The 11,726-nt window shown below is 41.3% G+C and overlaps 1 protein-coding gene across 1 annotated transcript; it reads right to left on the bottom strand.

Annotated features, from left to right (window-relative positions):
• Positions 1-319: 319 nt before the first annotated feature.
• On the bottom strand, positions 320-10,544 carry LOC123116977 (ER membrane protein complex subunit 1). Its single transcript, XM_044537841.1, has 12 exons — positions 10,245-10,544; positions 9,462-9,589; positions 9,308-9,370; positions 7,057-7,178; positions 6,855-6,970; positions 5,967-6,774; positions 4,806-5,537; positions 4,483-4,704; positions 4,125-4,220; positions 3,842-4,036; positions 2,283-2,396; positions 320-903 (listed from the first exon to the last, which is right to left on the bottom strand). The coding sequence occupies exons 1-12, from the start codon at positions 10,355-10,357 to the stop codon at positions 643-645; spliced, it is 2,970 nt and encodes a 989-aa protein (XP_044393776.1). The 5' UTR covers positions 10,358-10,544; the 3' UTR covers positions 320-642.
• Positions 10,545-11,726: the final 1,182 nt, after the last annotated feature.

Raw genomic sequence — 11,726 nt, 5'->3', positions numbered from 1 at the left:
CGCCCAATCTGTGGTGACGTCTACTGTGAAGCGATGTGTCCCCTGTTGCAAAAGATGCTGCGCGGCAGCAGGTGCGGTGCGATGTGGGGGTAGGAACTGATGGTCTTCATTAAGCGCATCGAACGGCACGGTAGATAAGGCAGTTGTATAACTGCACGTAATGCATGCATACGGGCGTACATCTTCAGAAAAAGTGTCATGTCAGGAAACAGCGACAGATTGATCCATTGCTACATCACCATCTGAGTAACAGGTTTCTTTCCCCAAAACAAACCATAATCGTGAGAATCACATATCAACGACAGAAATAATGTCAAGATTGGAGGAGAGAAATGTTATTTCTACTCAGAAAAAGTTACAAAGCACTGCTAACATTCTGATGGAAAGTTTGGTCGCTGTGGTACATTTTACAACGTATTATGAGTCATGCGTGATCTGCCAGTTCTTTGATGTCATGTCCAGGATTTCTAATTGCACAAGTACCTTATGCAGTGTCATCCCAGGAAACAGGTTTCACTTTCAAATGTTACATAAATAATAGCCTAGTCAAAAGTGAAACGAACCCTGGCACTAACAAAGTCGAAGATAAGGATGTCGACTAGGGCCAAAAATTTCATTTGCATCACAACATAGAGGCCTCAATTACCTCCACTTGTCTCTTAATTCCTTCTTCTCAGACAAAATCCAAGTAACGAAGAGAGCAGCAACCAATGCGACAATAGTAATTAGAAGAAGAGCATAACTGAATTCATCCGTGAGTGAATCATAGGTTCTTGATGGTGCAAGCCGAGTGTAGAAGAGATCCACACCATAAGTGAAAACAAGAGTAGTGGACTCCAACTTTGCCGGAATAGAAACAATTCCTCGCAGTGCTTCCACTTGAAGAGAGTGTGTCACATAGGACTGCAGGAAAAATCACATAAGCAGGATGTATAATGACCAAAATAGCCTCAATATACAGCATCATATTAATCATAAATATATAAGAATGGATAATGACCAATTAGCCCAACATAGAACATCAAATTAAGCACAAGGTATTGAAAATAGTGGAACCTTTGACAAAAACAAGCATGCCAACATGTGACCAAAATATTATGACATACAACACTATATCAAGCACAAGACATGAGGCAATGAAGTGTGTGCAAGAGATTGGTAGTTAAATGAAGCTGGAAGAGATATTCAAAGGACCCCTTTACACACTTCAAGCAAGTTGTCCAAGTAATTTTTAAGCAATGTTAGTAATAACCAAAAGTTAATGAGAAAACTACGTTCATAGACTTATAAACTAGCTTTGTTCTGCACAAGTTAGTAATAGAAACGGGATAAACAAACTGGGTTCTGAAATCATCAATGTCTTCTTTACTTGAAGGAAGAATCATATTTTAACCATGCAACCAAAGTTGTCTATGTCCCAATTCCACTTCCCAGTGTGCTAAAAGAAGTCATGTTTGTTTTATCATACACAAAAATGATTAACTGATTCAACAGCAGAGGATACACGTTTTTGTTGAAGTTTATGAAACTTAAACTGAAGATTGGAACTTCAGTAGACACTCGTTATAGTAAATAGATGGGAGACCGGCCCATCATAGCTCATGATAAAAGAGTATAATCTTGTATCTTGATATTTCCTGAACCATTATTTGGAGTTTAACAGTTCTACACAAATAAAAGGATATGAATGCCCCTTTTTAACGGAAGGAAAAGGTTACATCTTAGCAACAGTGGATCGAACCAACTACTTAACCAAATCCAAAGAGAAACAAGCCAATGTCCTAAACCTGTAACCGAAGCATAATATATGCAACCACGCTAAGAGAAAATTATAATCTACTTCCTCCGTTCCTAAACACTCCCTCGGTCCAGGAATACTTGTCAATGAAATGGATGTATCTAGACGTAATTTAGTTATAGATACATCCATTTTTACCCATTTCTCCGACAAGTATTTTCAGACGGAGGGAGTATAAGTCCTTTTAGAGATTTCACTATGGACTACATACGGATGTATATAGACATACTTTAGAGTGTAGATTCACTCATTTTGCTCCGTGTAGTCCCTTATTGGAATCTCTAAAAAAGACTTATATTTAGGAACAGAGGGAGTAAAGCAATACCATTGCGCAACTTCATCATGACAAGATGGTAACACCAATTAGTGCTTTTATATTGTAACAGTGATACAACTATAAGAACACAGATGCAGTGCGTTGATATAATTATTACAAGAATATATGTGAAGGTAAAACTTTAGAGCATCATGACAATAGAAATACCTGTGGAATAATAGGCAAAGAATCTGTCAACGGTATAATACCCTCTTCTTTCTCTTGTTGGGTAGGATTCAATGAACGGCGTGGGTCAAGAAAGCGCTTGTCAAGTGCCAGAACCTGCAATATGTAATGTGTTCCATAAGAATCTAATTCAAGCATCTATGACTGACTTCATATTAAATAGCCAAATATCTTGTTTAAAAAGACGAAATGTTCATTTCATACATATATTGTATAAGCAGATGCTATCGAACTTGACAGGCTTGAGTTAAGGTGCATATGTTTCCTGGGGCAAGGTGTATATGTTTCCTGGGGCTATGTAGGTACAAAATCTTATTAGTGCAGTCACGTGGTGTTGTTAATCTACTCCCTCCGTTCCTTTATATAAGGTGTGTTTGTTTTTTGATAAAATTTCAGAATGTAAGGTGTATTTCTTCTAATTCCTCTTAATTCCCTTGTTAGCCCTCCAGGAAAATGGAAAGTATATCTCTCCCGATTGTCTGTATCTCTCCTTATAGCAATAGACGGAAAATATCTCTCTATTGATTGCATGTATCTCTTACTTTTCTAGGCTAACTGATTTACTTGACACTAATCAACAAATTTGCCAAGGGTAATTTCGTCATTACTTGTCTATAATTATGTGCCTTGGTCACCGTGCCGAAAATAATACACCTTAGATATAGGAACGGAAGGAGTATTTCACAATGAAGATAAACATGTGCGAGAAAGGCAACCGGTCATAGAAGAGAAGTATGGTAGCTTTGTTCAATCCGTCTTTCATTGATTAAAAATGATGTGATACAGCTTCCTAGGGATGACTTGACCACAAAGAAACAATCTCTCCAACCCATGTAAACAAACTAATAATAGTCTATACTCCCTCTGTCCCGAATTACTTGTCTTGATCTAGATACGGATGTATCTAGACACGTTTTAGTGTTAGAGACATCCGTATCTACACAAATCTAAGACAAGTCATTTGGGACAGAGGTAATAGAAGCTAAGTTCCCATGCTTTTCAAGCTAATCAACGGTCATGCGCGCGTAAAATACACATGAGCGGTACCAAAGGTGGACGTGCAAACAGCACCCAGGATGAACCATCATCATGCATAACACATCATTCTGACAGCACTGCCGGTGGATTAATGTGGACATGGGATTTCAACAGAAAACGGAAAGGTGACACAACATGTAAAATCATACATTTGAGGTTCCAAAAAAGAAGAGGAAACATTTTTTTTGCAACTATCCAAAAGTAAAAAGTTGATCAACTGTGCACTGCATGTTTTTTAGGGACAAAGCACTGCATGTTTTTGTTTGTATTGGATAAGAGATCAAATTAGAAACATCATTCGCACCAACTATCCATAATGGAAACATTTAGATTCTACATGATGGTAAGAAGACCAGCTGATAGGAGGTCCCTCAATTTCCCATAAGGTAGGAAGGATATATATGAGGTGCCATACAAACCATGTCCGCATCCAACATGGGCAAAAAATGTGCAATGACTTGTCCAGGTAAATAGCAATGAAAATGAAAATCAAGACAACAGACCTGGTCACCAATCGTGCCAATGAGTAGCTGCTTGGAAGTGATACCCTTGGCTGTTTGTGTAACTGCCATTGCCTTCACCGAGTGAGTAAAAAAGTATGACTGGGATTTCACCATAACCTCTGGTCGGGAATAAGAAGTCATGGGTGCAGACAAATTGTGCTTCCCAAGTATAAGCTTCAATACATCTTTATTGTCCTGTGTGAACACTTAGTGAAGTTAATACTACCGACACCAAAAAATATGCTAAATGAGCTTATATTATAACAATGTGCACAAGCCATACCGCCCTAGATTGATCATATATCTCAATCACTGCAATTTCAAATCTGTGGGCTCGGAGGTTGAAATAATGATAGACAACCCAGTTCTCGCTGACAACCTTGATAATGCAAAAAGAAATAAGCATGTTAACAATTAGTAAAGAAGAGTGGTTTAAAATAACATATATAGACATGCGCAAGATACTCCAGATAGCATATCTTCGTGCCTTATGATATAAGTGTCGTGTGTAATTGAGATGTGTAGCAATTCAAGCATGTAGAATATGTTGTGAAAAGATGGAAATAGTGTATAACAGTCTCATACACAAATTCTGACTGACGAGATTAGGGCCAACGAATAAAAAGCCAAGTTATACTCACGGCATGTACAGGGCCTTGTGCACCATGATGGGTCACACGGTGTAGTATGCGTCCGCTGACAGCATCAATGAGATATGCCACTAGTGAAGCTTCTTCAGGTGCCGCGGATCCAATTTCACCAGCAGCTTTAGGAGACACCGTAGCAACAAAAATTAAGTTCTTTGATAAATACTTATACATCACATCTTGATCTGCTATGATCTTTGCTTGAGTATGAACAACCTTTAGGACATAAGAAAGCAAAGACTATGTTATAACATGTTGTAACAAAAGATGTTGGGCCACTGAATATGAATTGAAGCAAGCAGAGGAAATAAACGGACCTCATTCATCTTTCGTGCTTCTGAGACAGAAATCCTTTCTGCATCGGAAGGGAAAATGATGGACCATAACAACTTTGTGCTAAAGCAGTATGTGTCATCCGCATTGAAGTCACATGATTTCTGTAATGAATACCCTCTGATAGCATTTTTCTGCATATCTACAGAATAGAAATACTGATTTGACATTTCACTAATAAATGAATTAAGGGCATCCGGAGATCTTGGATATAGGTGAGCGTTGCAGTTGGAATCAACAATAAGATGAAGACGCTGTTCAGATGAATCCTTCAGTGTCAATGGGATAATTTGGGCAACAGAATGGTCAAAGCTCCGAGAGTTGAGTTCCTCTCCGGAATACGAATCAAGAATACAGAGGACACCAGGAGCAACAGAGCTGGCTCCAGATCTTCCCACAACAAGTATGGACGGGTTCTCACGCATAACACGGTGATGGGGTACCTGCCATTGGTATATCCTCAAGGCAGAAGGCCTTTCGCCAGATTTAGAAGCACGAAGGGAAGGCAACAAATTTGACCAGATAATACGGCCATCTCCAGTATGCAGAGCTATCACTTTGCCAGCCTTGGTCAATACAATAAGAAGTTTGCGGAATCCATTATGGTCTCTGGTCATCTTATTTTTCTCAGAGCTTCTGACTCTCAATGCTTGGATTGCAGCAAGTTCATCAACACTAGCAAGCATTAGAGTTCCTTTGAGTTTCAGCACATGTCCCTATACAAGAATCAGGAGTCAAGTGCCATACATGAATTTTGAGAAGCACATGCAACAAAATGTCAAAACCTTGCGGCGGGTTGTAGTGTTGCCTAAGTCGTGGTAGCACACACACAATGAACAGAAAAAGAATTGTGGATGAATACACACTATTACCTAACCAGTGCTACCATTAGCTAAGAAAGCTGTACAGCAAATAAATGCATGTCAATAAATTCTACAGGATTGACAGAAGATCTACTAAGTTTCAATAACAGGCATTCTGAAATACTCCATCTGATCACTGTTAGTTAAATGGTGTTCTAACTTTTTGCTAAATCGAGTGTATGTAGACACATATTAGTGTGTTTGTTCACTCATTTCAGTCTGTATGTAGTCCATATTGAAATATCCAAAACATGGAGATAAACATTAGTTAGTCATGATTACCTTAAGCCATTCAAAGAGATTGTGTTCCACATCCGCAACTGAGACAACATCCTTCTCAACAGGCAATTCAGAAGCCATTACATCAACAATTGAAGCAAGTCCATCCTCTCTGCTCCAGACAACAGCACCTTGTTGAATTAACAGGATGGAATGATCTTCCATTACAACCAGAGCCCGAAAACCATGAGATTTATCAGTGCGGACATAATTATTCAAGAAGACCTTCTGTACACTGCCTCTATGCTGACCTATATCAACTTTCTCCCTAATAATCTCATTGGTTAAATCACTTGTAACTTTGACAATAAATTCAATTTGAGAACCCACATGTTGCACAACAGCAAAGGCTTCATCTTTTTCTGTTATTGTCAGAGCATCACTCACAGAGGCTGGTTGGTCAAAGCTATGGATTACTTCCAACCCATCCATACCTTTAAGCTTCAGGAGAGAAACAGTAGAAGATGATTGCAAAGCTATGATACCATTAGACATCAGTGGTAGAAGTTTGACCGTCCCAGAAAAGTCTTGAACAAACTCTGAAATCTGCACCTTGTTGTAGCTGATGCTCTCACCCTTGAACTCAACAATAAGCAGAGCTGACCTGGTCTCATCCAGTGCTACCAACACATTACTGGAACCAAGTAATATTTCACCACATAATCCATCAGGCAATGACTCTTGGGCATCCTTTACTATCTCTCCAGTTTTAGCATTCAACTGATAAACAGCAAGCTTTGAGGAACCAGCAATCCCAACAACATAGACAATATCATTCTCAGGTGATTGAACGACCTGCTTAATTTCTAGGCTGCACAGACATTGAAGTGCAAGTTATTACTGTATTCCTGATGTTCTGAACAAGTAACAGAGGGGCATAGTTATGCGTACCCGTCAAGTGTGAACTCCTTTCCCCAAGAAATGACTCCATCAATGCTTGATACAGCATAAATCCATTGTCCAGCCAAAACTAAAACCAAATTATCCTTTACCACTTTACTGTTTGACTGCACATAAAAAAGGAGATTGATAATTCTGAATAGGTGATACAAAGAAAAAGATGTCTTATTATCCACAAATCGCTAATACAAACCAAAACATGCAGCAACGACTTTGATGATGTGGAAGTTTGAATATTGGTTTCCCAGATCATTTGTCCATCAGGAAGATTCCATGCCCTCAATATACTACCTCCCGAAGAAAGAGTAACAACATCTGAATACATGTAAAAAAACAGATGGTTCAAAAAAGGTTCAAAAATCATATTGCAGCACATAAACAATTTGGACAGTAATTGCTTTGATGACTGATAGTCAAGTGACAAATCACAGGCAATCACACTTCATGACATAAGTATTCTTAATACCACCACTAAGGAAAAAGGCCAACACAATTTGGCTTTTCAAAAGAAACAATACTAAGCTCCTCATGTTCACTGAAAGGCATCTCTTGCCTATTAGGTTGAGTACAACAACAACAACAACAACAAAGCCTTTCAGTCCCAAACAAATCGGGGTAGGCTAGAGTTGAAAGCCATAAGAGAACGAAACCAAGTCATGGCTGTGGCATGTGGATAGCTAACTTCCACGCACCCCTGTCCATGGCTACATCTTTGGTGATATTCTAGTCCTTCAGATCTCTCTTTACGGATTCCTCACATGACAAGTTTGGTCTACCCCAACCTCTCTTGACATTATCAGCACAACTTACCCACCCACCATGCACTGACGCTTCTGGAGGCCTGCACTAAATATGCCCAAACCATCTCAGATGGTGTTTGACAAGCTTCTCTTCAATCAGTGCCATCTATCACGTATATCATCATTCCAGACCCAATTCTTTCTTGTGTGGACTTTAAACCCATTAAGCGTCGCGTGAAGGGCGGCCAACCGGCTATGCCACGTGGCACAAGCTGGTTGGCCGCGGTGAAAAAGCTTTTGGGATATCATTTTTAGATGGAGGTGAGGAATCTTTTAAAAAATATCCTTTTTAGATGGAGGTGATGACCCCACACGTTTTTTTTTAAATGGAAAGCTACGCAAAGTGGCGCTCACTCGTAGGCTGTGTTGGTGATTTTTTCTCTTCTTTTTTACTCCTTTTTCTAGATGGAGGTAAGGATTTTTCTTAAAATGTTTTTCTAGATGGAGGCGAGGACTCCATGTTTTTTTAAATGGAAAGTCATCAGTGTTGCCATTACTTCTAACACTTCTCACAATATTTTGATGAGGGTAATGTACTTTGTTGGGACTTTGTGTTTCTCCAAGGCCCACCACATGACATTCCGCGGTGAGTAACCATGACAAATTCCTGAGTAGCTCTGAGTGAACTTTTTAATCTGCATTGCTTGGGCTTAAACACTTCTGTGAATATTTTTATAACCAATAGATGTAAACATTCCACTGTTGTCTTCTCTATGCCAGCAAAAAAATGTGTTCAACTAGAACCTCTGACATGCAGCTATCATGCTGCTCACCTTTAGTTATTGTAGTATTAATAGTCAAGGATACCTGAGTTATATTCTGTATAGATCTACCTTCTTAGTTGTAAGTCAAGGATACCTGAATCATATTGCATCCCTATTGGCTAATTGGTACCTCGAGTATACTCATTGATTCATGTTCTTACTGGTATGTAAGTATATACTGGGGTTATGTGAATAACACAAGAGGATACTCCCTCGTTCTATTTTGTTTGTGCATAACTTTTTCTCATTTTTCCATAAATAGTCTGCGTGTTCCCTTTTTTATCCGCTGGTTTCCATGTGTGCCCCTGACCCTCCGCTTCGGCCGTACTAATTTCCAGCTGCACTAATTGCGCCAGAACAGCAAAGGCTCGCATGCATGCGTGCAGAGATTAGCCAATAGAGATCATGCATGCAGGGACGCGGGCGTCAAAATTAAATGCAGAGAGGGAAACAAGGAGAGGAGAGCCAATCAAAGGCTGCTGCTGTTATAACTGTGCAAGATTTCTACCATGCAGACCACGCTCGCTCCAGGGTAAAATTGTCCAGATTTTTTAGATCGTAGCTGTCCTTGGTATGCGGGATTGGAGTTATACGCGGAATAAAAAGGATCGGAGGGAGTACCAAAGTCGAATAGGCATCTGAAACAAAGATGCTAAAGAAAGCTATTCTGCACATGCAAATAAAGGTTTGGAGTATAGATAAAAATAAACATACTTAGAAAATACACATAACTTTTAGAAGAACAAAACTAGTCTCAAAAGGATATGTTTCCTACCAACAAGGAATAGAAAAGGAATAAAATGCATGAAAATAGACAACATCAACAATGTTGTTCTTCTAAGAGAAGGTGTCCCAGATGAAAGCAAAAATGTAGACTCACATTTTCCAGCTGAAAGACTAAGCTGGTCAATGGGGTTGTTCTTCTCAATGACATGTCGCCAAACTGCATCAAAATCGACATTTGTTAAAGACACATAATTGTAGCACATAAGTGGCAGGCCAGCTTAAGAAACTAATTGACAAGAAGAACTGACATATATCTCCTGAACGAAGATCAAGAGAGGCGATCACATTTTCCTCTGTCAAGACCACGACACGCCTCCTCCCACTCTTCTGAGTGTGGTAAACTGCCTGCTTAACTTTGCCTATGTACTTCTGATGCCTGCAAAGAACGTCAGTTTTTCAAATGGTGAAATAGGGTTAGTCCCAGAGACTGCATGGTGCTAATTAGAAATAGAAGCGGCGTTAAGAGGGCCAATGTCCAAGCAATGAATGATTGGATAGTGAAATCCACAGTGGTTTACTGAAATTTTGAAATAAAACAAACACAGCGCCGGCTAGACTTGATGGTCCATATATTGTTCTTAAAAGAAAGTCATCTACTGGATTAATACACTGCATGTCCATAAAAAGCCGTGCATCTACAATGAAATTTTAGGCTGAGGTCTGTCTGACACTTCTATTTGTCCGCAAAAGCAACGACAAAACATCAAACCAATAAGTTCCAGAACGCAATCTGATCTGATCTGCAGGAAGCGCAGCCAACACCAAAGGCTGAAACAGCCGGCATGATCGTCACACGCATAGTACTCAATTGGTAGCTAGAATAAGTAGCTCTGGATATAACAAAGAAGAAATCACTCAAAAGACCCAAAAGCCTCGAAAACCCTACATTGACATGGCGTGTAACTCCTCCATAACAGTGAAACAGCAATCTGAACTATAAAGTCGAAGGTCCGCTGCGTCGTGTTAGGCGAATCAGATCTAGGCGCGGGAGGAGCGTATCGAACTACGGGAGGGGCGCGAGACAAACGTACCAGTCAGCGAGGCCGACTTGGTCTTCGTAGACAGCGGCGGCGAGGGTAGCTAGAGAGGCAGCGGCAAGGAACCCGAGGAGGACGAGGAGGAGGCGGCGGGGCGGTGGCGCCATCGCCGACGGGATTCGGATTCGACCTCCGATCTGAGGGGGCCGTCTGGGTGGTGTCGTTTACTGCTCGAGTACAGGGATTGGAGTCATAGCGGAGTTGGGATGTAGTAGGGGCCTAAGAGCATCTACAACTGTCGCCATATATAAGCGTCGCGCTGGAAAATTAGTGTTTTTAGCTCGCCTTGCTGCTATGGGCGTTCCAGCGGACCCGCAAAATCACGCGTGCGACATATTTAGTTCAACACGCGGTCGAAACGTCATCGCGCGCCGCTTATTTACTGCACCCGCTCCCGCGCGCTGGACTCTCGAGCACTCGCTCGCAACTTTACCTACCCATCCAGCCGTTGGCGTCGTCGCCGCCCGCGCCATCCCATTTCTTTCGGCTACCGTTCCGGCGCTTCCCCGGTCTCTCCCTGCGCGGTCGCGGCTTCCTCCGTCTCCCTCTAGTCAGCGCCGCCCGTCACGCGCGGCAGTTCTTCGACGAACAGCGTCCGGCCGCCCACAGCCGCTCGGCGCCCGCAAGGTGTTCGACAAAACGCCCGCAAGGTATGTATTGCTTCCAACTTCACATTTTTACATGAATTTGGTGCATATTGTTTGTAGTTTTTTATAGCCTAGTTTTGAACATTATAGATGAGTTCGTCATATGATTCTTTCGAAGAAGAATTTGATATGGAAGAGGAGGAGGATCTTGCAATGATCCTAGCTATGCACATCAATAAAAAACCGAAGCAGGGCGGTTCGGTTAGGGTCGGCAGGAAATTTGGAGGGATAGGATCGATGCCCACAACTGATTGATGAGCCACTATTTTATGGAGAATCCCACATACTCCGAGTCGTACTTTCGTCGCCGGTTTAGAATGAGCACCGAGTTGTTCAGGCGCATTGTAGAGAAACTAGCGAGCCATGACATGTTTTTTCAGCAAAGGAGGAATGCCGCCGGAGAGCTTGGGCATAGCACCTTTCAGAAGGTGACAGCCGCTTTGCGTATGTTGGCATACGGTATCCCCATTGATCTAGTTGATGATCACTTAGCCATGGGTGAGAGCCAAGCCATCATGTGTGTCAAGCGCTTCGTAGTCGGCATTGTGCAAGTGTTTGGCTCGGAGTACTTGAGATCTCCCAATGCTGAAGACGCCGCAAGGTTGTTGGAGATGAACAAAACTCGCGGGTTCCCAGGTATACTTGGCTCAACAGATTGCATGCGTTGGAGTTGGAAGAATTGTCCAAAGGCATGGCATGGGCAATTCCACGGCCAAAAAAAGGGTTCCACTATAATCCTTGAAGCGGTGGCCGATCAAGAGACTTGGATTTGGCATGCTTTTTTTGGAATGCCTGGATCTTTGAATGACATCAACGTTGTTAATCGGTC

Source organism: Triticum aestivum, chromosome 1B (genome assembly GCF_018294505.1).
Source record: "Triticum aestivum cultivar Chinese Spring chromosome 1B, IWGSC CS RefSeq v2.1, whole genome shotgun sequence".
NCBI classification, from domain to species: Eukaryota; Viridiplantae; Streptophyta; class Magnoliopsida; order Poales; family Poaceae; genus Triticum; species Triticum aestivum.
The sequence above is the reverse complement of the archived record's forward strand: the minus strand, read 5'-3'. Positions and strand labels throughout refer to the sequence as shown.

Coding starts and splice junctions, on each gene's coding strand:
- LOC123116977 (XM_044537841.1), bottom strand. CDS start 10,357: ATGGCGCCACCGCCCCGCCGCCTCCTCCTCGTCCTCCTCGGGTTCCTT. Junction 6,775..6,854: donor AAGGAGTTCACACTTGACGG/GTACGCATAACT, acceptor ATGTCTGTGCAG/CCTAGAAATTAAGCAGGTCG. Junction 5,538..5,966: donor ATCTCTTTGAATGGCTTAAG/GTAATCATGACT, acceptor ATTCTTGTATAG/GGACATGTGCTGAAACTCAA.